General features: G+C 26.9%; 2 protein-coding genes across 7 annotated transcripts in view; one reads left to right on the top strand and one right to left on the bottom strand.

Moving 5' to 3' along the window:
• Positions 1-3,778: 3,778 nt before the first annotated feature.
• LOC126895614 (uncharacterized) overlaps positions 3,779-26,079 on the bottom strand; it is a 50,460-nt gene continuing 28,159 nt past the window's right edge. For 2 of the 5 annotated variants that reach the window (XM_050667705.1, XM_050667704.1), the window contains 5 exons: positions 24,580-24,798; positions 23,843-24,017; positions 23,720-23,777; positions 23,568-23,644; positions 3,779-5,972 (listed from right to left, as the gene is read on the bottom strand). In XM_050667705.1, coding sequence (XP_050523662.1) covers positions 4,683-5,714 — 1,032 coding nt within the window. In that variant the 5' untranslated portion in view covers positions 5,715-5,972; positions 23,568-23,644; positions 23,720-23,777; positions 23,843-24,017; positions 24,580-24,798 and the 3' untranslated portion in view covers positions 3,779-4,682. The remainder of the gene's footprint in view (positions 5,973-23,567; positions 23,645-23,719; positions 23,778-23,842; positions 24,018-24,579; positions 24,799-26,079) is intronic. The other 3 variants (XM_050667706.1, XM_050667707.1, XM_050667708.1) reach the window with 3 other exon arrangements.
• LOC126895611 (uncharacterized) lies at positions 15,475-20,167 on the top strand. 2 transcript variants are annotated; one of them, XM_050667701.1, is made up of 2 exons: positions 15,475-16,921; positions 19,980-20,167. In XM_050667701.1, exons 1-2 carry the CDS (start codon positions 15,551-15,553, stop codon positions 20,046-20,048), a joined length of 1,440 nt encoding a protein of 479 aa, XP_050523658.1. In that variant the 5' UTR covers positions 15,475-15,550; the 3' UTR covers positions 20,049-20,167. The 2 variants fall into 2 exon arrangements, 1 of the variants encoding a protein (XP_050523658.1); XR_007701680.1 differs by lacking the exon at positions 15,475-16,921 and adding an exon at positions 18,298-18,599.

The following is a 26,079-nucleotide window of genomic DNA, read 5'->3' as shown; positions in this document are numbered from 1 at the left end:
TATATCAATTGCAACCGGAATTTCTGGTAATCTTCTTTTTTTTGTTTGCCTTAATCCTAACTACTTGGAGTAGTTCATTCTCCAATTTTCAAAATTTTCAGCCATTCTTATACTAAACTTAATGTGTTCAAGGTAGTAAATATAATAATAATAAGTAGTAAACCAATAGCGTTTTTATTAGACAACTACAACAATAATCTTAATTACACAATAAGTAAATAAAATAAAGTTATCTTTTGTTCCTCATAAAAGGTCAACGTGACAGTTGGAAAACGAATATTTATTTTTTTCAGTCTCGATTGTCCAGCCCCGAGCGACCGGTTCTTACCACCCGTCGGCCACCACGAATAGCGCGACCTGTCGGACGTGAAGAGGAAGCGCCGCGATCGCTATCCGGCGGTAACACCGGAAATGGGATGCGACCGCGACAAACTTTCACTTGTCACGATCTAAAATCTAAAAATATCATCTATGCTCACATCAGCTGTCCTCATATCGCATTCAATAACATCCCTCAATCTCTTTTTTGGTCTTCGTCTATTTTATATTATAGGCCAGACGTCTATAATATAAAATACAGATTATACATTTTTCATTAATAAATGTAAGATGCGCAATGCAAAACATTAAACATATTACGACAATAGATTAGATTAATCCAATAATTTGTAATAACTCTCTTTGGAGATATTATTTATAATTTTTATTGTCACTAAATTTATCATTTTTCGTAAATTTATAAGGGTAGTAATTTATGAATGTGTGATCTATTATAAGATGCTGTTTAAGGATGATATTTCTAAAATCACGTCATAAATCTAAATACCATATGTTATCTCCATCAACCAGATGGTTAATTAATTTTATAAATTTTTGTCTTCAAATGGTCTGCATTAACACCAATTTCTAATACTATGTATATTAAGTTTATCTAATAGTTTAAACTAACTCTCATTAAAGACATTTTTTATTACACAAAATAAAGTTGAAGTCAATCATGAAAAAAATCGAGTCCATTTAGGTTTAGTGTATATGTAAAATTTTGATATAAATTAATTGTTTAAAATAGAATTATTATTTTTGTAAATTTGAGAACACTTATATAAGATACAAGAAAGAGATCAGAGAAAAAAATTGTTGGAAATATAGTAAATTTTACTTTAAAGTAGATAAAAGAAAATTTTATTTACTGTTCAGATTTTTCTTGTATGTTGAATTATTGCCTTACAAGCTGATGTGCGGGTAGTTACAATACTACTGACCTACTAAGAAATTGCTGCAATGTTTTTTACATTTATTAACCTTTACATTTGGCTTAAAATTTTTAGGATGTTTTTATCGAAAAGAGTTGAACTATATTGAAGTTTATAATTATTGAAATAATGGGAATAATAGTAGGACACTTGATGCATCATTTGTAACAAATATTCTATTTTTACTGTTGAAACTTGAGTTAAAAATTATTCTTTACAATACTCTCAAGGAATTTTTAATTTAGCGTCAAAAATAAATACGCGCTTAAATCTGCTCATAAAACCGTTAGCGTGTGAATATCATACACATACGTAATTTTTTATTTGCGGCCGCTAGTGACTAAATCGTTTATATTAAATTTACATTAGTTTTAATTTATGATATATATAAAAGTGTCAGACTTTCCGAAACATTTTCAAAAATCAAGTTGAAAAAATTAATTTTTTGTGAAAAAGTTCTACTTTCTATATGCATTTTTCAGATTTGAACACTCCCCGTATATAAGCAAATTGTCTGATTTAAAAAAAAAGTATGTCGAATGAAAGATGTATAAAAATACTACTTCTCAAGAAAAAATTGTATTGATCCATACATTTTTCATATAGTTATATCATAATAAAGTTAAAAATGTAAAATACAAAATTGAAAATTTTCATACAAAAATAGCATTCGGTAGCCATTTTCACCATGAAGATAAAATAAAGCCCGAAATTATTTTTTTTCATGATAAATTATATTACATTAGCTTTAATTTAAGATATATATAAAAGTGTCAGACCTTCCGGAACACTTTCAAAAATCAAGTTGAAAAAATTAATTTTTTGTGAAAAAGTTGTCATTTTAAATCCGTTCTGTGGGCAAGTAAAGGATCACATATAAAAAAAAATATACCAAATGAAAGGTAATGATATCATGCATCTATATAAAAAAATTGAAAAAATTTCGAAAATAAGCGATTTTTAAATTTGTAATTTTTTTGGAGGTTTCCCCCATTTACGGGGAACGAGGGAAATTTTTTCAATTTTTGAGGGTAATGTCTTCAACTAGATACAATTTGTGATCTTTTGGCGTATCGTTGAAAGAAATTCGTTCGGTGAGAGCTGAGAAAAAGTGATAACAGACACAAAAAAAAAACTCATCATAGTAAAACCAATACCTTCTCAGCTTCGCATCGAAGCTAAAAATCAGAGTATTAATATTGATGGAATTTAAAAAAAATGAGAGTGAGAGTTACTTTTGATTCGGGGTGTAATTCGAGGGTCATAAAATAACAATGTAAATTTTCTTATGGATTTAAAAAAATCTTACCTGTTAAATTCTCTGTTTCTTATAATATCCTCAGTGATAATATTGGTAAAATGATAAATAAAGTAACACAAGTTCAAATTTTAGTTCACGAATTAACACATAAAAACTTCGACAAAGACGATCACGACGTTCGCATAGCTTAATACGGTGCACAATAACAAGGGTTTGCTCTGGCTTTTTATAATATTTTTTTACCCCCAAAAATCGTCACTGTCGAATTTTTAGTATAATTGTTTATTGATTATTACAGATTATTACAGATGAATAGAATATAAATTATTTTGACATTTACATATATAACATTAATATAGTTTTTTTACAAGTAAGACCAAGATTAATACAATGCATTTAATTAATTAAAGTAGAATAACAAAGATGACAAAAATAATACATAGATTTCCTTTTGGTAAGGAAGTATTTTAAAAGTAACTATTAATTGATTTATGACCGAACCGCCTACACTACAATGTAGCCAAACAGTGTGAGTTTGTTGACTATTTCTCTTAAATGTTTATCTAAATTTTTGTTCGAAAAGGATCATGTCCTTGTAAAAATATAATGTATAATGAAACAAGTTAAAATGAACCATTTCTATAGATAGAAGTGGTGTCTATTTGAAATGAAAAAAAAATACTAAGAATATAGCATTGTTGAGTACATAAACAGGGTATTTTAGTGTTATCCCATATAAATAATAGTGATGATTATGTTACGACATCCACTCTGATTTTTTTTAAATGTTGTATCCTCACAACTGAAGTACAAGAGTGGATTAGAAGGGTGAAATGAAAGTTAATGTTAAATGGTAAAAATTGATATAAAGAACATATGTGAAAATTATAAATGTGTTTCTATTTGAAATGATATGTGAGAGCGCATAGTATGTACTGAGTACATTGTACTCGTTATGATCGAAAGCAAAAAAAAAAAAATGATGTATATTATGCTTAAATATAAAAAATAGTAAATATTGAAAAAGTAAAAATTTAATTCATGAATAAAATGATAATAATAATTTGTGAATATAGTATTACATAATAGTGATTCTTTGATAATAATAATATGAGTATATTATTATATAATAGTAAGTTTAATAATAATGATGATAATAATAACAATAGTTATAATGAATATATTATAAATATAGTTAATAATTAATTAATAATAAGTAATTTGGATAAATATCCATTTCTAATTATTGTTATAAGAATGACATATATGAGTAAATATTTTATATCATTGAATAATAATGCATAGTATATTAATAAATGATACAGAATAAATATAATAAATAGTGATGTAATCTAATATTCAATATGATATTTATTAGTTCAGTGATTATTATCATAAAGTATGTGTATAAGTAAAAAAATTATTGTAGTGTTCTGAGTTGTATAATTTGATAGTAGTTTATAACGTTATTAGTAGTGTCCCGTAGGATAGTATGCTTGATTATGTTGAATTTCTGAATTTATTGAGTTTGTAATGTAGGATAAAAGGCAGATAGAATGGAAATTCTTGTTGGCGTATCATTTTTTGTTGTATTTTTAATGTTTACCAATTAAACATTATTCGTGTTATTATTTTATTGATGATGTTTATGCATTAAATGGTGGGTGATATTATTGAATAATCCTCCCAAGATTCTTACACTCCATCCGAACGTATTGTAAAGTAAGGTTATATTCATGAATGCATTTGTAGTTATGGAGATGATTTTGAAAATGAAAAATATTCCTAGTATACCCGACATTAGTGAGCCGAAGTAGGTAAACCAACCCCACATTTGATATAGTTTATTTTCTACTAAATTACTAATTGTGTCCGGGTCGATAAGTCTGTAAAGATTTAATTTTTGGTCAGACATATCATAACCTAATGTTTGTCGTACTATGTTGTTTTGAATTGCTGTCGCTTCGTGTGGAAACATCAAGTGTTTTTGAAAGGCAATCATTGTTTCTTTATTATATATTCCTACTGATATAAGATGATCAGGAGATTTATAACTACAAGTGAACTTAGTGTTAGGTTTTAAAATTTGTAGTGTTTTTACATCAATTAATTGTGAAGTTAGACCAAACCAGTTTTCATCGAGAAGATATGCTGAAAGCAATAATGTGTTACATGTTATTTGAGTACCAAATCTTTATTTTAGTTTTTGGTAGCATAAAATATGTATTATTTTGATAGATGACAGGTAGTTCATGATAACATGATTCCTTTTTAGCTATTTGAACTTGTACTGGTTTGCATTTAATAAGATAAATGATTTCACCGCTTATGATTTCCATACATCCTGGGTTGTTACATATTGAATATGAAAATTCTGTTAGGCTATATGAAGCTAATGACAATTTATAAAGTAGTAAATTTCGTTCTTGTAAACATTTTTTTAAAGTAATGTCAGTATATAATTCTGATAGTGTTGTGGCCATATGATGAGCTAGCCAGACAAATTTTGTGTTTACGTATGCTATTAAGTCGGTATTGTGTGGTGAAGGAGCTCTTAATTTTATGCTGTTTATATGATTTTCATTCATGAGGATAAAGAGCATTGGATGTTCTATTTGGATCATAGGTGCATTACAAATAAGAGTGTCTTTAATGTATTTTAGGGCAAAAGCTATACCTTCGGTTTGGGCTACGAATGTTTTGATGTTTTCTGTATTACCTAAAAAAGATTTTGAAATGAATAAAGAAGCAGGGCCATCATAAAGAGTGGCATATTCATCGTCACAGGTATAATCGGTTGTACTCCATATTACTTCTCCTTTAAATGAATCAAATCCATATAAGTCTGATAATTTGAATTTTGTACCACTAGATAAGGTAATGTAGTTGTCGTGGTAATTGGCAATTGTATCACCATCTGTTAGTGTTATTTCATATTTTGCTTGAACTAAAGCTTTATGCCATGTACCTTTAGAAGTGATATATGTTATTCCATCACAATTTCCTTTGCTGTCCAATGAACCAGCTATTGTGTGAGATGCCCTTGTAGTATGGTTGATTTTTAATCCTTGTATTATTGACCACATGGGTAGTTCAAAAATTATTTTTTTATGAATTTCTTGACATCTGGCACTACCAACTTCTATTATTTCTGAATAATATCCATTTGGGGAGCTTGTAAATCCCCAAATGTTGCACATTTTAAAATAAAATAGTTTGTCGATATTAGACAAGCTTTATAATGTGAGTTACGCATTTCACATTTTTGAAGAAGTTGTGAAAAAGTCTGTGAATTGTTTGATTTGTTATGATGATTGGTTTCTCGCATTGATCCACAGAGAGACTACTAAAAGACGTTATATTGAGGTTGTTTGCAGAGCAATCGTATGCAATGATTGCATTGATGAAGTGAATAGTGTGTTGAAAATAATTGATAGTAGCATGTGATCATGATTACCCTGTTTTTTTATACAAATTAAAAAGTAAAAATATGAATTTAATTACTATGTAGTTATTTATTAGCCTATTAAAGACTGTATTTTTTTTTTTAAATCTGTATGTAATTTTTGTTTAGTATATTAAAAGTAAATTTAAACGTGATAATTAATACTATAGTATATATAATATTTATTTAAATGTGTGTTATTGTGTTATAGATAATGTGATGTTTGTTTAATTATAAAAAAAAAAATTGGAATATACTATAAATTAAATAATTCTAATTTATTCAATGTGTTGCAATGATAGTTTTAAGTGTATTGAGTGGTTGTTAAATATATAATTGTTTAATTCATTTGTTAATTAATTTTTTTTTAGTATGAATTAAAGATAGTGAAATAATTATTAAATTTTTTTTAAGAGGTTAGTATGTCATTTTGGATATATAGTTTTAATATATAATAAGAGTAATTGTAATAATCTCAAAGTATGGCGATTTTACACACAAAATATAATACATTATCAATTATTCCTATTATCTACGAAATTTGTAAATATTTAATAGATTATACAAGAAAATGTTCGTGTTGTTTTGTATAATGATGCACAGTTGTTAGATAGCTATTTATTAGTATTGTGAGATATTGTCTAAGAAAACAATGAAAAAAGAAGAACGTGAGAAAAGTAAAAAATAAGTATTTATCGTTGCTCCTAATAATCTTCTCGTTATACTATACTGAGATCCCTTTTTTATGTGTTTGAGTTGGGTTGGGTTTTTATAGAAAAGGGTATTATTTTTATAGATATGTAGAAGAAAGATTTTTTGTTAAATATATTTTTTTTGATAGGATTATTTGATTTGTTATTAGTATTTTATATAGGATGGATTCTGACATTCAAATTATTAGGCCAGTCTTGAGTTTACATTCGTAAGCATCGTTACATAGTTTCGAGTTAAATTAAACGTGTGGTGTAATTGATAATTATGTCGTCCTATAAATTGGTGAACAGTGAAAGGCGGATTAGGCTTAGCTATCCACCTGGGGTACCTAACCATTGGAATGTTAGTGAAGGATCGAGATGGAGAAAAATACCAGGTAGGCCGATTTTGAAATTGAACAATTCTGGTAGGATGTTTATCCTGATAAAGAAACTTAAGTTGACAGTGCAGCACGCAAGAATAGATCATTACGAGCTTTATTGTTGTAAAGAGACAGGGGAAATGGCTAATGTTACCTCATTGCGAAAGGTAAGTAATATTTTGCCGTTAAACCTGCCACTAGCTTGTGATGGGATATTGTGCGCAACGAGTGGCATGTAATATTTTGCACTAAGAGCTATAGATGAGTACGGAAGGAGTTCTTTTTTTGGAGAAACGCAGTTGTACCTCTATAGTATAGATTGTGATTAGGTCTTGTAAGTTATGTTAGTTTTTTTTTGTTTGTTTTTGTGTAATAAATAATATTTTTTATTATAGATAGCCACACTGTTCGTGCGTAAATTAAAAAATTATCATATTTTAAACAGCAGAAAAAAGGAAGGTGAATAAAGAGAAAGAAAAAAAAATGAATAAAAGTATATAGTTATTGTAATAATAATAATTGTATTTTCTATAAAAAGGTATAACATATAAAATAGTCATTAAGTTAGTATGTAAGATATAAATAGTCGCATGAATTTATTATCTATATATTTTTAATAAATATATTTGATATGAATATATATCAATATTTTTGTAATTGTGTGTTTAAAGTAGATTTTTTTTTTTAACAATGATATAATGACAATGAGAATCACAAAAAAAACTGATTTTTTTTTTATAATTATTTATGGAGTTATATAAGGAAGTGTATAGTATATGTAAATGTAATATATATAAAAAGGTAGTTAAATAATTAATCTATTTTTTTAGTTATTTACTAGGTGTAAAATTTGTTTAAAATGTTGTAGCAGTATTTGAGTGTGTTGAAGTTTACCAATCTGGCCCAGATTCGTATATTACATTTCTTATTTGAAATTCTTCTTTGATATAGTTTATTTTATCTTTTATAGTGTCATAATTTGTCGAAGAAAAAAGAATGGCTTGAAGTTGCATTGTTGCTTGTGATGAGGTCGAATTTGTGAATTACATTTTGGTATTGTATATAATCATCGTAAAATTCATCTGAACTGTCTAAAAAATGTTTAATCTTATTGTTTCTGTTAGAATTTTCAATGATTTTTGATTCTAAGTTTTATTTGTTTAAAGGTTCTAAATTAGTGTCTGTTTTATTGTGATCTTTTACTAATATATAATAAATTAGATTGTTCCAATAATTGGTATGTTATTTATTATTATCTGCAGTTTAACTTCTGTTGTATAATGCTTTAATTCGTTCTATTTGTTGGAACCTATCGTAATTGTGTTTTGACAATTGTTGAATTTTGAAATAATGAATTATGTAATCATACCTTAAATGCCTTTCCGCATCTATCATTGAATAATATATTAATTCGTCGATTAGCCATATGATATTTTTGTTTGTAAAATACTCTATAAAACGTTTTGACCAATTTATACCCTGTTATATTATATCTGTTTGAAGAAGCCATTTTTTATGATTGCAATTGACACATAATTGTCCTATGGGACACATAATGTGTGGGTGTATGTTGTTAAATGATGAGTTCATTCTGATATATTGGTTCTGTTTTTGTGAATAGTAAAAAAAAAAAGTAAATAAATAAATAATAACTATGATAGGAATAAATGTATTAACATTATGTTGGAGAAAAGATTACGTTGTTAGGTGAGTCTTTGGTAATATGGTTTTAGTCTTCTTACATGAATAATATCTTCGGTAAATTTGTTATTTAGAGTTAGTTGAATTTTGTAATTTAAATCATTCATTTTTTTTATAATTTTGAAAGGCCCTCTATATTTAGGTGCTAATTTCGGTGATTTTCCATGTTCATTAAATGGAAATTTAACTAACACTAAAGCACCAGGATCGAAAGTTAGGATAACGTGTCTTTTATCATAACTGTTTTTTTGAGTTTGCTGAATATTTCGAATTTTTAACGGAATTGTGCTTCGTATTTCATGTAGAATTTTTAATGATTGCTTTATGTCATAAGGTATGTCGTCAGGTAATATTTTGTTGTCAATTGGGAAATATAGTTCAAATCCATGTAATAAATAGAAGGGGCTGTAGTGTGTATTAGATTGTGGTGTTGCGTTGTATGCTAGTGTTATGTAAGGCAGATAATATGACCATTTAGATTGATCATTATTTTCAATACAATTTCGAAGGGACGCACAAATTACTCCATTGATTTTTTCAACAATACCTTGAGTGCGGATAATATGCTGTTGAACATTCTTGTTTTATGCCTAAATTTTTACATGTTTTTTTGACTAACTCATTTTTAAAATGAATTTCTCTATTGATCGAAAAATATTGAAAGCAACCTACTTGTGTGATTATCTGAATAATAAATTTAACCGTTGATTCCGCTGTGGTGGCTGTTACAGCTTTTGTGAACATAAATTTTGTTTTATTACAAACAGCTACTATAATATATTTTTTTTTATTACTAGCGCTTAATGGACCTAAATAGTAAAAAATAAGTCGATTTGAAATTTTGCTTGTTATTGGTATTGGATTCAATTTACCTATGAGTTTTCAATTTAGTATTTTGTTTTGTTGACAATTTGGACATGATTTTATAAATTGAGTAACATTTTTCACGAGATTTTTCCAGTAATATTTCTTTTGAATTTTGTGTATTTTTCTAGAAATTCCTGTATGACCTCTTCCTAATGCCGATTCATGATATGATTTAAAAATATGCTGGATAAGGTTTTGTGGAATTACTATATTTGTTTCAGTTGTTTTATTTGGCAAATACTTTTTGTAATAAAGTAAATTATCCATTATTGTGAATTGTCTTGATTTTCTCTTAGAATTTGTAGGGACATCTTTACCATTGAGGGCATCAATTAAATTCTTACAAAATTCGTCTTCCTTTTGAGAAAGTTGTAAATTCGGTAAATTAAAATTTTTTGGTTCTTGAACAGTAATAATATTTATGTTGTTGATTGGATTTCTTGATAGAGCGTTGGCTGCTTTATTTTCTTTACCTTTCTTATAATGTATTTCGAAGGAGAAGTCTAACAGTTTTAATGTGAGTCTGGCAATTCTGGTGGAAAGTATTTTGAGATTATTATAGTATTACATACTGACGTTGTCTCAAAAAACTATGAAGTGTCTCCCCCACAAGAATTTCCTAAAATATTGTACACTGAAACAAAGACTCAATAGTTCTAGTGTTGTTGATGAATAAGTTACTTCGTTTTTTAGTAGTTTTCTACTGGCAGAACCAACTGGAAATAATGTTCCGTTGTAGTCTTGTTCTAGACATGCTCCGAGACCATTTATTAATGCATCGGTGGTTAGGAAGGTATTTCTGTAATCATCAAAATGTCGAAGTAATGGTTGAGTCGTTAAAATTTTTTTTAGAAGATTAAAAGATTTTTCATGTTCAGAAGTCCAAGTAATTTTTTTGTGGTCTCCTTTTATTAAGTCTGTAAGTGGATTTGCTATTTTTGAAAAGTTTTTAACATGCTTTGTATAATAAGAACACATGCCAATGAAAGATCTGACGTTTTATTGTGTAATAGGAGTTTTGAATTCTGTAATAGCTTTAATGTTTTTATCTAGTGGTTGTATGCCTTCTTTGTTGATTTTATGACCAAATAATTCTATTTCCGTATAAAATAATTTGCATTTACTTGTTTTGAGTGAGAAGTTGTATATATTCATTATTTCGAAAACCTTTTCGAGGTTTTTTAGAGTGTCACTAAAGTTTTTTCCATATGAAGTTAAATCATCTATATATTTGATTAAAAATTTGTATAATATAGGTGAAAAAATTTCATTGACTTTTCTTTGAAAGATGACACTGCTGTTTTTAAAACCTTGAGATAATCTTGTAAAAGTGAAAAGCCTAAGTGCTGATGTAAATGCTAATTTATATTAATCAGAAATTTTAATAGGTATTTGAAAAAAGGCTGAAATAAAATCGAGTAAATTGAAATATTGTGAGTTTTCTAATGCTCTCAATAGGTCTGAAGTTCTTGGAATAGGATATAAATCGGTTTGTACCCTATCATTTAATTCTTTGTATGATACCACTAGTCGATGAGAATTTTTTTCTTACTAAAAATGCAGGTACTCCAAAGTTTGATGTAATTAGTTTTATTATATTAGCTTCTAAAAACTTATCTAACTGATTTTTTAATTCTTGTCTTTGTTGAGGAGATATCCTGTGAGGTGCAATACATTTTGGATCTGTGAAACTTGATTATTTAACTAAAGAATTACCCTGAATAATATTATGTTTTCTTATTTTTTCATATTTAAATGTTATACGATTATTTGACAATACAGTTTTATATGTTGAGAAAAACCGTTTAACATCGACAGACGTCACGGATGCGCATTTAAAAAATGCTAAGTCGTTACAACTAAAATCCAGATAAATTTCCTGATGTTTCTTCACCAGTTAGAACTTTTGATATTTTTATTAATGCCGCGAAACCAAAATTTTTTTCCAATACCTTATTGAAATTATTTTGAATAACGTTTCCTTTTGGATCACTTAGATTTTCCAACGATATTTGGATATTCTTAACAATTTTTATTGAATTCGATAATAGTACATGTTGCTGTTGTGATTTTTCAATAGCTAAAGTTAAGGTAGCAAAGTTTGACTTAATATACGTCAAGTTATTGTCTAATCCCGGTTTTATGATGAAATCTTGGGCGTCTTTAATAGCATTCGTATTTTTTTCCAACATGAAAACAATACGGTGTATTATCTAGTAATTCTCGCAATAATAAATTGCCCGTTAATCCAACTTCTCCAACGAGTTATAATTGGCTCTGGTGGTAAGGTAGATTTGGCGCTTCCACTTTAAATAAAAATTGGTGCTTTTCTGAATATTTTTTTTATACTAGAAATAATTTTATCCACGGCATGAAATTGAATTCTTACTTCTTCTGCGATTCTATGAAGCCCGTGTATAACACATGTTAGGTGAATCATTTTCGAATAAAGACTTTTTAGTACTTCTTATAATTTAACCGTGTAGGGTTAAATTATAGATAAAGCATAAGATAAAAATAAAAATATATTTTCATGTTTGATACCAGCTGGCCATAATAAAAAAAGCTAACCACTCCACAGTGGTTAGTTTTTTTAGTATAAACGAATTTAGTAAAAAAAATTTGCCTGTGCAACTTTCATCAAGAATACCAACTATTACATTCGCAATATAATGGTCGATACTGACCAAGATTTTATTGTCTGAAATAGTTTTCTTTATATCATTAATAGTATCATTATAAATTTCATCTACGTATCCTGTTCATAACGTAGATTCGCTCAGATTTCATTTTTTGTATAAATTTCCAAATATGTTTTTAATTTTCGATTTTCAATTCTATTTAAAGGTATGTTAGCAGAAATAAGACCCTCGCACAAATCTTTGTTGAAAAATGATTTTCTATTACTTTATTTTGTCAATAACTTAGGCTATATTCAATTTATTTAATTTCATATCGGACAAAGCCTTTTATATGTTTGACACTTTTTAAATGTTGTAATACATTGAAATTTTTTTTGGAATTAACTTTAATTTCACAAATTTTACAAAACAATACACTTACATCGATTGAAAATATATTATAACCAAATTCATTAATATAAGTTTGTTGCCGACTCGATAGATTTTGTTTTACTTTTGGCATTTTTAAAACAATTAACACACTACTTTTCAAATAACGCAGATACAACACGTAGAAATGGGACACTAAAAATTTTAGTCTAAAATAAAAACATTGTATATGTAGGTTATATGAAGATAACTCCAAGACCTATGTAAATACGGTGATGACGATAAATGATATGAATTGTATTATTGACAACAAACAATCGTAAAATTTATTGGAAATTGAAGATAAAGAAGAAAATGCATTCTCACTTGTAATATTATATTATTACTTATAATATTAAAATATTATATTATGTTATCTTTTGTACATGTATGTCATATATTATGAATTCACAAGATCACCAAAACAGGGTTCCCTTATCTAAGACTTAAAATAATCAATAAAGTAGTCAATTAAATCTGATTATCGTACAGATTCAAAGTCACGCCCATGTGAGGGTTCTCAACTAAGTCCAGCCAATCACATTCAACTATTAATTGAGATCTACAGTTTCTAAGATCACACTAGGGATCGCTACACGACCCTCGTCTACTATAAAAACCCATTTTTTCCTATTAAAATCAGTTCTTTCGGCTATTTTAAATTACACAAAATCTGCGACACTCTACTCAAGATTCTACTCTCTGGGACTTAGTTTATTTTTTAATTTATTTGGACTTAGAATATTTTTCAATTTTTAAAACACTTAGTCGTTTTTTTTTAATTTATTTGGACTTAGAATATTTTTCTTTAAAACTAAATGACACTTAGAAATTTTAAAGTGAATTTTGTTTTGGTGAATCTTTTAATTTAATTTAATTTGTTCATTATATAATGATATTTTATTTTTTATTTTACCATGGAAATAAATGTCAATTAATATTTTAAAATAAAACATTTTTTTTTTTAATAAAACCGAATCAACTCTAATTTTCTCAGTTAATGATAAATATTGATTATATGACTAAGTGTATTGCAACTCTATACTTACTGGGTAGCTAATCTTCTGTGGTTTAATGTCTTTGTTCTAACGAACATCGCGCCGGCAGACAGAGTAAAGGTTGCAATTAAATATTTTTAAAGTTAGGTGTTAGGTTAGAATATATTTGTAAGCCTATGTGTATTGGGTAGCTAATCTTCTGTGGTTTAATGTCTTTGTCTTAACAAACATCGCGCCGGCAGACAGCACAGAGAAACTTACAAATATATGTTTTTAGTGTTTAATTTTTGTCTTGGTGATTATTGTGCCGCATCCTTTCAAGGTGCTTTAATTTAGCACCGGGACACATTGGGCCACCACAATTCCGCCCTGACAAATCTTTTACATAGATATAAATATTTCTGAATCTTGTTTTGGCCAGGCCAGAGGAAAATTTAAGAAATATTGGTGTCGATCTCTCAATAAAATATAATCTCTCAAACAATATACTCATTCTACTAAGTCAACTAAAGATACATTATTTGATTATAATTATAAAAATATAGAGTGTATAGAATCTCTTGCATACAATAATACAGTCATAGATTTTGTGTAACGGTTTCGTATTATTTATAATTAAACGCTTTATTCTCAAACGGTCATATTTACTGTCGAAATCAAAGTGTACAACGTGTGAAATACAGTATAAACTCATAATCAACATTGGATTGTCAAAAATAAACATTACACTACGTGGGATACAAGGTAAGTACAAATTTAAATTCCCGCTTTCAAATTATAAATACTATATTGCGTAATAAACCATTAAGATAGGTAATAAAGTTTGGTAGGATAATTGACTTCATTTATTCAATATTGTTCAACCCCGAGATCAGTTCATTATTTTTGTCACAACGTTTTTGTGCATTTTTATTTATTTGATCATTACCCTCATGTATTTAAACTCCGTTTATTCACCCCTCTGAATCATTTTTTATTCATATTATTATATTCTTTGCACCCTTACATATCTTGCCACATTTAAACATGTGTTACTCCGCCATTTACCATCTTATTTAATAATTTTTATTATTATTCGGCCATACATACGCTATATTATATCTTTAGTCTGACTAAGAACCAACCCTTAGATTTTCTTTTGGTACAATATAAGCATTTATACATTCAATAGTAAAATCCACATCACCACCATTTTTTTTCTTATCCTCCATTATTAATCCCTATAAACCTACCTATCATCTTATAATATTTTATTATACCTACCATTTATTATATTTTATTATTTTACATTCCAACAAAATTTTAATAAACTCTTTTCCTTTTTAATCTTTTTTTTCTTTTTGGTTTATTACACACTCAGAAGTAATTATATGTGCGACATAATTGAAAACAAAGAATTATTGAAAATTGCTATAATGGATTTCGGTGAACAAATATATAAAATCTAGCTAAAAATAGCACTTAAACCTAAAAATTAGCAATATATGCATTTGCTAAAACTTCCGAGCCCTTTTCATAATTAATAAATAGAAAAATATATAAAATTAAAAATATCATAATGGATTTTCTTCTTATAATTATTATTTTAATTTTAATTGAGTGGCTAATATCACTCTGTATAATATATTATAACTTATTATAAAAATATATTAAGTTCTTAAATAAACAACTAACATGCAAAATTGGAGCTCAATGTGCTGTTTAATCAATTACATTATTTTATTATATTTATAGCAAATGAATAATGCGATCTATTTTTGAATATAAAATTACTATTAAAATGAATACAGATATCAATAAATATCCATAGTTAAAATACTTATAAAGAGTTTTAAAAAAATATCTTGCTAGCTTATTAAATTATCACATGATAAAATAATTTATATATTGACAATTGAAAATGATTTTAAAAACATTTACTACGATATTATTTTTGTTATGTATTGTGCAGCTAAAAAAATGTTATGGCATAAAATTCTGGAAAACAAAAGATGAATCATTAGAAAGAGTTTTAAAACTAGACACTGGATTCGAGTATCCTAGCTATAAGGATCTATGCGATTTGTCAATGAAAAATTTCAAAAACAAAATCTTCGCAGGAGATAAATCATTAAGAGGTATTACGAGTTTAATGAAATCAAAAACGCACTTAATACGGTTGGACCTTATTTGTGGTAATGCATTCAATCTTCTTCAATATTTGAATCTTAATTATTTTTTCATTAATATTCTGTCTGTGCAAACATATGATTTAAACAGAATTATTTTAAACGAATCTATTACAAAACAAATTTTAGTTATTTTGATTAAGTACAATCCCATAAAAACATTTGACGTTTTTTGGGCAATGCATTTTTATAATTCTTATATTCGATTGTTTGGTAATGAAATATATCAATATCCATATAATAATGTAGATACTCACCTAACCCTTCGCTCAATGTTAGTATTTTTATCTAAAAATATATGTCGAAAAAATAATAAGTATGACGTAAAGGGTATTCCTTCAGTTATTTCGGAACAATATTCAACTCTTAAGAATCTTATAGATGTTATGAATCGAAGAAAAGAAATCAACAAAATTGTATTGGAAATTGAAGACAAAGAAGAAAGTGCATTCTCATTCAGAAGTATTTATATGTGCGACATAATTGAAGACAAAGAATTATTGAGAATTGCTATAATGGATTTCGGTGAACAAAGTAAAGATACTTTTGATACTATCTATAATGACATACATAAAGCATACAAAGAAGCTAAGAATTATTTTATGTTTGATTTATGGATAAAACAAATTGGAGTTTATCAACAAAAAGTCTTAAACGTTTTTAAAACCGTTTTAATGAATTTAATGAAAAAACACTTTATCTACAGTTCTTTAATGTTAGACAATGAACAATTAGATTCTGCAAAATTTTTCATAGAAAAAATAGCAAATTCATTTCAGAATACGACTATGTTATTTGATGGCGTAGAAGCTCATGATTTTCAAAAAATTTTCAAATCTTTTACAGATTTACCTTTAGATGATCAAAATTTTAGAAATTATCATGGTATTTTGATTTTAAATATCGTACATATAATAGATAAAATAAAACCGAACTTTTTTAAAATAATTTCAAATGATTTAATTAATGACCCAGACTATGAATCGAAAATCAATCTTGAAACTAAAATGTATATTTCAAGAAATGTGTTAGATAAAAATGAATTAAAAGAAATTGAATATTTAAGTTCAATTTCAGATTCTAAAGGAATCAAAGATAATTTTGTAAGAATATATTTATTTACGAAGTTAATAGATAAATCATTCCATAATATAAGCATAATAAGTATTTTATCATGTATAAAATTTTGTGAAACTTTCGAAATATTTAGTTATCAAAACTATGGTCATGTAAACGGTGAAAATGAGGAAAGACTATTGGAATTGTAAAATATATTTTTCAAAACAAACTTCAATTAATTATTTACAATTATAAATTGAATTTTTGATTCCAAATTTTTATAAAATTTACATGTTTTAGCAGTAAAAAAACCCCTTCTTTATTTATTTGGCATTAAACAAAATCATTGGAGCTTTAACCACTCATTTACACTAAAATGTTTTTATAGGTGTTTTATAACACATTCTGATTATTTGACATCCAGAACTTTTTTAGTTTGAAATTTTTCAAAGATAGAATCAATCAATTATTGTTTTAACTTCATGACAATAAAATAAATTATTTTTCACTCCTTAGTAATATTAACTTTACAATTATTATTCATTATACTCGGAAGAGATTTATTTTATATAACGCTTCTTATCCTAGGCTATATGTCATGCGCTTCCTCAAATATATTAAGTATAGTACAATGAATTATGATTTTTTTTTTAATCCTTAAGTAATTATTTATTGAATTTTTATATATTAAACAACTGTATGCATTTTTTCTTATAAAGTTTTTAAATGGTAAGATTTCAAATCAATAAGGGTCAATAATTATGTTATTTTGTGACGTTCGAATCACACCTCGAATCAAAATAATTCTCACCTATTATCCAACACAACTTCTCTTAATTTTATTATGTTTTGAGTTACAATGCATTAAACCGATTATTTAAAATTAATAATCTGAGTAAAGAACGATAAAGCAATTGATCAAATATTTATATTCATTGTCAAACTTTAATTAATTATTACTGACTAATTTGTATCTTATACATAATCACATTACATGGTATTCATGAAATGGCCACCATCTCTTCGTTGCCTAAAAGAATTTAAAAACCTAATGTGATTATTACTGTATCTATAACATTTTGTGAGATGGTCACAGCACAGTGGTCTGAAAGCGAATTTCAAGCACTCATACGTCCCATTTTAAAATGTATTCGTAATATTAAAATAACTATGAAAACTTAATTCTAGTATATTGCTTAGACAAAATATAAAATTTCAAGGTAACATGTTAATACGGTCATTATTTATAAACGTTTGAAGTATAGATATGGTTTTATTACGGTTATTTTAACATAAAAAATGTTGGTAAGTTAAAAATATATATTTGCTATGATATCATAGTTATTTAGCTAAAGAAAAATGAATGAATTTGGTGTATTTAGTGACTTCACGTTGTTTTATAAAAAAGGACCACGAATAGTAGACATGAGTCATGAATTTAGACAAATTCAAAATTCTGGTAATCATGTCACTGGTCTTGAGTGTAATTTTTTGAATGTAGAATTTTTAAACGAATCTACTTATGGTTTTACAAGTAGTTGGGCCTTTCGATGTAATATGAATAATTCAAAAATTATTATGTCAGACAATATAAAAGTGAATACTATGGTTCAGATTCGGTAAACTAATGTGAGCATAATTCATTCCTGTGAATTTTAAATTAATAAAAGACTTGCTCAACTGAAATTATTCCTTAAATGCGCGAAGATACAGTTAGTAAAAGTAAGTTCTCAACAATAAGCGTGATAAAATCGTACGTATGAGCGACGTGTATACGAAAGCGTTCACAAAGAAAACGTGGTATTTTTTCGAAGCGACAACTGCACGTATTAGAACTGTATACTCAATGACATCTTAAATAACTTTTGATACAGTTAATATTTTTAGACGATTTTTTTGTTAAATAATAGTTATACGTTAGGTCTATAATTATATCTCAATAATACATTTTTTTACATTTTATTAAAAATATTGATTATTTTTAAATATTTATATAAAATGTAAAAAAAAATCTAAGATAGCTATTTTGTAGAGTATATTTTAAGAAAATTGTTGGTAAAAATATATCTTATTAATATTCAGTAGTAAATATTCTGTAGCATTTTAAAGTTTGTGAAAATATGAATTTTCATGTATTATTTTACTGTATTAAACATTGCAATACGCGTTGAGAAAAAGACCCTATTTTATTTAACCCCATGGTGTAGTTGGAGGCGTGGTCTTCCCTAGGGTGTAATAACTAATGAAGTATGATTGGTTGATAGGCCACGCCCACTGTGAAGGTATTAAAAATAAAATAGTGACTTTACATTGACTCCTACACTTGGGGTGAAATAGGGGCCATTAATTAGTTGATATTATTTAGCAGTGGAATTTTATAAAAATACACTGTTATAGTATACTATATTGTGCACGGGGAGTGTGTTAATGAGATGCAAAATGTTCATATTGTATATATGTGTTAATATTTGTAAGTAGCATAACAGCACAGACTTTCCAGTCAAAGCTTATTGACATCCTAAATACTGCAATTATGCTAACTGTTTCTAAAGGATGCGCCAATGAATGGGGGGAGCGCGTTAGGATTGCACTCGCCAATACAAATCCTATGACATATTATTAATATTATTAAAAGAGAGCAATGATTGTGCTTTAGTATTTATTAAATGGATCGTAACCAATAAAATGAAAATATTGCCATCATTAGCGTTAAAATTGTAATTTATAGGATTGTTCGGTTATATAATCAACAACCAATAAAATTAAAAAAAATAATTGTATAACTATTAACAGTCAACATTAAATGGTGTATTGGTCTAGCTAGTATGAATAGTAAACTAATGAATACTCCGATAAATCATATTCATTATATAATGGTTAACATTTGTGTTATAATCTTATAACACAAATGTTATCCATTATATACCATTATAAACCATTATAAACCCTTGGGTTTATCTATAATTGTTGAATATGGTTTATTATCGTTGGGGTGAGTTGATGAGTTTTAACTAATGACATTTGGAGTTGATAATATTATACCAACACCCTCCCTGGATAAAAATCATATTTCAGTAATTTGCAGTTATGTTATTTTTTCAGAGTATTTATAAAGAGTATCGGGTTATTACTTTAAGAGATATGTGGAAACCAAGTACGGTCGAACATTAATAGCGAGATTAGAAAATGATAAACAGCTATGTTTGCCTAAAATAATTTCACTCACAGACGCTCAAATAGATGAATACAATGAATCTCTTGAAGAGTTATCTCTAATTTATTACGGAAAACGTGGTAATGCATTCAATTTTTCATTTCAATAATAATAATTTAAATATTTTTTAAATTTATTTAAAAATGTATTTTTACTTATATACTTTAAATTAATCATGTTTTACTTAGTATAAAAATTTACTTTTACTTTTATTCATAGTTTAAAATAAACATTTATGTATGAAAATGTTCACGTGTTTAAAATATAATAAAATCATAGATATTTATTTTATTTTTGTGTTGTTATTTATTTTTAAGTATAAATTATTTATTTATTTCATCATTCAAAATGATGATGATGATTACGCCCATTAGGGCAAACAGTACAGAAATAATACAAATCAATACAAATAATAACAAACTATAAAACTTAAAACTTTAAAGTTATAAATATTACACTAAAAAGAAATACAAAATGAATGTAAATAAATATAAAGTAAACATTTGAAAGATCAATTAAAAATTATACTTTGAAAGTAATACGACATGTTGACAATAATAATGTTGACGAATCATGATTAAAATCAAAATTTTTTAATGAATTACATAAGTTTAGCATGCGATTAACTGGCGAGTTTTTATAATAGTTCTGCGTGAGGGTAGGTATATAAAACATGGAATTATTACGAAAAAATACTTGAGGAACATTGAATGGTATCTTTTCTAAAATTTCGGGACAATTGATTTTGTTATTGAGTAAATTATACATCCATTTTACATCTAAATATTGTCTTCTACATAATAGAGAGTCCATTTTCAAATTATTAAAAAAAATCTTTTGGTTAATCCTATTTTTATTAAATTTGCCCGATAAAGAGGTTAAGAAACGTTTTTAATAGATTCAATCTTTTTAATATCGTTGGCAATAAACGGGGACCAAATAATAGAACCATACTCCAGGCCAGATCTTACAAGAGAAAAGTATAAAGTTTTTAAACAATCAATATCATGAAATTCGTTGCAATTACGTCTTATGAATCCTAATGTACGCGACGCTTTATTATAAATATAGCTAATATGTTTCGAAAAAGATAAATCACAAGACAGAAAAACGGCTAAATCTTTTATGTGATTAACTATAGAAAGGTTAAAACCATTAATTACATATTGATAATTGTAAATAGATATAACTCTACTGAATGTGATTTGTGAGCATTTGTCACTATTTATTTGTAAACCATTTTCAAAACGCCATAATATAAATTTATCTAGATCTGATTGTAATTTAAAAAAGTCACTACAGTGAGTTAATTTGTAAGTATAACTTCAAATCATCCGTAAATAATAAACATTTACAGTGATTGAAAACATTACTAAGATCATTTATAGAAATTATAAACAAAAGAGGTGACAAATGCCTAAATGTAGCATCAATAGTAAAAGACGTTAGATCACCAATTTTAACTATTTGTTTTCTGCCACTGAGATAAGACGAAAGCCAATCTATCATAGGGTTACCGACTCCCATAGTACTTAATTTACTTATTAATATAAAATAATTAACACTATCAAACCCTTTTTGAAGGTCAGTGTAGATAGCGTCTACCTGACCACCTTTAGAAATAATAGACATTAAATCAGAATAGTAGACAAGTAAATTAGTAACTGTATATTTAGAAGTTCTAAATCCATGTTGATTGTTTACCAGTATTGAGCTAAAAGTGTAATACAATTTTGGTACTAATAACTTTTCAAATAATTTCGGTATAATACTCATTTTAGTTATAGGTCTGTAATTACGTATGTTAGATCTTATCCCAGACTTAAAAATAGGGTAAACATAACTGGTTTTCCAAGTCGTAGGAAAAATACCAGATGATAGAGATAAAGATAAAAGAAAATGGATTGGATGAGTAAGGGAGTAACGGCAGTTTTTGAGAAAAATCTCAGGAACAAAGTCCGTACCTACGGTCATATTCATATTCAAATTCGATAGACCCTCAAAAACTTCAGTTATTGAGAGACAACAATTCTTTATATCAATGCGTTCAGATAAAAATTATTACAAACTATACATTATAAAATAATAATATGTAATGTTATGCCAGAAAATAAGTAAACGTATGTATATAATATTGATATTTGTTTTGTACGAGGCAGCTATACCGTAGGACGGCTAGTTGTGCACCGCACTAAAATGCCGTTTTACCTTAAGCCTGTTTAAATCGCTATTATTGAAACGGGAATCGGTCGCCTATGGGATGACGGCTATCTGTACATCCAATAAGTAACGAGGGTAGACAATAATTAAATAACAAATAAACACATATATTAGAAATTCTTCAAAGATATCTTGAATTTAAGGGATTACACTTAAATACAGAGTGCCGGCGAAGCGGCAAAAACAAAAATAGTTAAACTCAATTAAAACAAATAACATTAAAAAATAATATAAAACTCAGCTGAAAAGATGAAGTTATTGATAGTGATGAGTGGACTGTATGATATCTTGTGATAATGGTGTCGAACATCTGAGTATGACGAGTCAGAGTGTAGATCTAGGCACGTAATGGCAGATAAGAACAGACGGCGAAAAAGCAACTACGGCAATGAAGATATTTAGTGATGGTCAGGGCCCAATCACTAGTGACGTTCAAGGGCACAAAAACTTTGAGCACAAGGGTGCAATAAACAAATAAAAGAATATCGGCGTACAATGTCCGAACAATTTACCATTCAAGCGAAGGCGCTTGCTACAAAAAAAAAAAAATGACACATAAAACAATTGACTGACTTTCGACAATAAACTGTACACGGCTGACAATTGACACGGAGATCATCAATTTGTCGTGCTGGGTGGGCAAAGGGGTGAGTGAAGCAAGACGCTGGAGATCAGCTGTCACAGAATATAATATAATCAACGATGTTTGTAACAACTGGTTTACTAGATGTTTGCTAAAGCCATTCTGTACCAAACAGTATTTAATAATAAACCTGGAGAGCACAAGCTTAAGTATAAAGTAATTGTGTATTGATAGAACATATTTTTTTTCTTTAATAGCTTTAATTTATTATAAGTAATATGTTTATTGTTATACATAATGACAACACATTAAATTACAATATAATAATTATATATACACAACAATTCTCTAAAAGCAAGCCTTTAGCTGCTAGCTGTAGATAATATTATCTTGATTTTGGCAATAATTATATAATGCAATTATAATACCTTATGTTTAACAGTTAAATCTAAACAATTATATTAACATTATTTGATTTTTTGCAATTAATAATCATATTACAAAAATAAAATTATAATCAATTGAATATTACTATTTAAGGTGTTTGTATCACTGACCAAATAACACATACAGGTTGGTGAAACATGAATTAGACTTGAAAAAATTAATCACGTTTTCATTATATTTTATTTATGATTTTTTGTATTAAAAAAAAATATACATATGTACTTACTCGATAAGTTTCGTTAATTTTACTGTCAGCTTCCGAAATGACAGATTCAGCCATTTGTTGTGAGTAATCATTAGTATCTATGAAAATACATATTTATTAAAATAGACAGAATTTTTGTTATATTTAAGAAAAAAATATATATATGCACTCACACGAATAATCGTCGTTAATATAAGTATTATTGCACACATCATTTTGTTTCCATTTCATCTTCAGTTATAAACAAAACAAGGTCAGTTAGTTAATAATTCATATTTTTTTTTCAAATTAATTACTTATAATCTATTTCTGTTTTTATATTTTTGAGAGATTTTTTGAACTCTTGAAACGGCGTTTGTTCTGTTTGATTCGACATTTTGAAATGGTGCTCGAACAAAACTCAAAATTGTTCATACTTTTATAAAAGGAAATGTTTTTAGGAGTTGGTTTTCTTAACAATACGTCTATTTTCTGTTATAAAAATTAGTATTTACTGGATTTTACTAATTTTAATAAAAGTATTAAATATAGTGAAATTATAAACATAAAAATAATTATATAAAAAGATTTTGTAACGATAAATAAGAAAAAAAGAGGTATGTAATGAGAATTTATTCATAATTTCTTAAAAAATATGGTTTTAGATGTCTTACATAAACTGTGTCATTAACTTTTTTATTATCTAATATTAATTCAATAATATAATTTAATTCATTAATTTTTTCTATAACTTTAAAGGGACTCTCGGTGCTAGTTTGGGTGATTTACCCAAATTTAATTTTGAGCAAAATTAAATTTATTATCAATGAATAAAGTCAACATTATATATTTATATTTATATATCTAATTTTTGCAAACATAATTGTAAAAAAAATGAGTAAACATTAGTTTTACTTAATTATTCTTATTGATTTCAAAAAAATGAATAGACAAAATGTATGAAACTTATTTTCCGAAAAACTTGACTTTTACACGACACGTACAAAAAATGTGTTTAAACTAAAATAACATTACTGCAAATTATTTTTTTTACTTTTTTAATTACTCTTTTTCAGCGTTTGTGAGTGAAATTATTTTAGGCAAACATAGCTGTTTATCGTTTTCTAATCTCGCTATTAATGTTCGACCGTACTTGGTTTCCACATATCTCTTAAAGTAATAACCCGACACTCTTTATTTAGTGTCAGTGAAGCCATTTATACGTAATCATTGTGGGAGAGTGATTTGATTTTATTCAGTACAGACATTTTTTCTAGAAAAAATATACAAACCATTAGTTGAATATCAACTATACTTATCGATAAATTAAAATATAAGATTCAAGCAATACAAAAAAAAAAACGAAATGCATTATTTAGGTAAGATGTCAATAAGCTGTGATTGGTAAGGTCTGTGCTGTTATGCTACTTACAAATATTAACACATATATACAATATGAACACGTTGCATCTCTTTTAACACACTCCCCGTGCACAATATAGTATACTATAACAGTGTATTTTATATAATTCCACCACTAAATTGTATCAACTAATCAATGGTACCCATTTTGTTTAACCCCTCACACAGGGAGGGTGGCTTATCAACCAGTCACAGCTCATCAGTTATTACATCCTAGGGAAGACCACGCCCCAACACCCCATGGATTTAAAAGGGGATATATGTAAAGAAATATATGTAATTGACAGAAATTAAAAAAAAATGTATACAATATTTTATTTATTATGGCTTTTTTTTCATCTCTGATACATGAGTATGAAATAACAGTTCAGAATCAAATAAAATACCTAAATCTTTAATAAAAAAGGAACAATGTAAATTAATGTAAGATAAATGATAATTAAAATTAAAGGCATTGTGTTTTTTACAATAGGTTACAATTTGACATTTGTTTATATTCAATGAAAGTCTATTTTGTATGCAACATTTGTTAAATGGTCTAAAAATTTGTGCAACATCAGCGAAAAGAAGAATATTGGTGCGTGTAATAGAGAACACAGCATCATTTATAAATATAACAAATAGATGATAAGAAAGATGATCATCTTAAGGGACTCCAGAAATTACGATTACATGAAGTTGATATAAAATTTTTACACTTAAAAAATTGAATTTGATCACAATAATAAATATATTTTATAGTCTAAACTATTGTTATATATAAATATAAATTTATAAATCCTAATTAATAATATAATAAAAAAAAACCACGATAGTTGGGTGGAGGCACAGTGGTGACGTGGTATAGTTGGATTAAGTATAATTAAATCTGACAGTGATTAAAATCACTATAAAAAAAAAACGCTTCGATGCAAATCTTTAGATAGTGTTTAATTTTAAAAAATTGGTGGATTGTTCCAAAAGTTACCTGATCTGCTATTTCCTTATTAATATCCTGATTAAGATAAAGTATGTCGAATGAAAAAGGGATTATTAAAAATATTATTTCTCATAAAAAAATTGTGTGGATCCATAAACTTTTCAATAAGTTATAGCATTATAAAGTTAAATATTATATAAATAATAAAATCGA

Source organism: Daktulosphaira vitifoliae, unplaced genomic scaffold (assembly GCF_025091365.1).
Source record: "Daktulosphaira vitifoliae isolate Bord-2020 unplaced genomic scaffold, ASM2509136v1 Scaffold_1, whole genome shotgun sequence".
Classification (NCBI taxonomy): Eukaryota; Metazoa; Arthropoda; class Insecta; order Hemiptera; family Phylloxeridae; genus Daktulosphaira; species Daktulosphaira vitifoliae.
Note: the sequence above shows the minus strand (reverse complement) of the source record. Positions and strands in the feature narration are given on the sequence as shown.

What these genes read in the sequence shown, in the direction of transcription:
- LOC126895611 (XM_050667701.1), top strand. Translation starts at nt 15,551, where the DNA reads ATGATTTTAAAAACATTTACTACGATATTATTTTTGTTATGTATTGTG. An exon ending in AAGGAATCAAAGATAATTTT is followed by an intron (nt 16,922 to 19,979) that starts GTAAGAATATAT and finishes TTATTTTTTCAG; the next exon opens with AGTATTTATAAAGAGTATCG.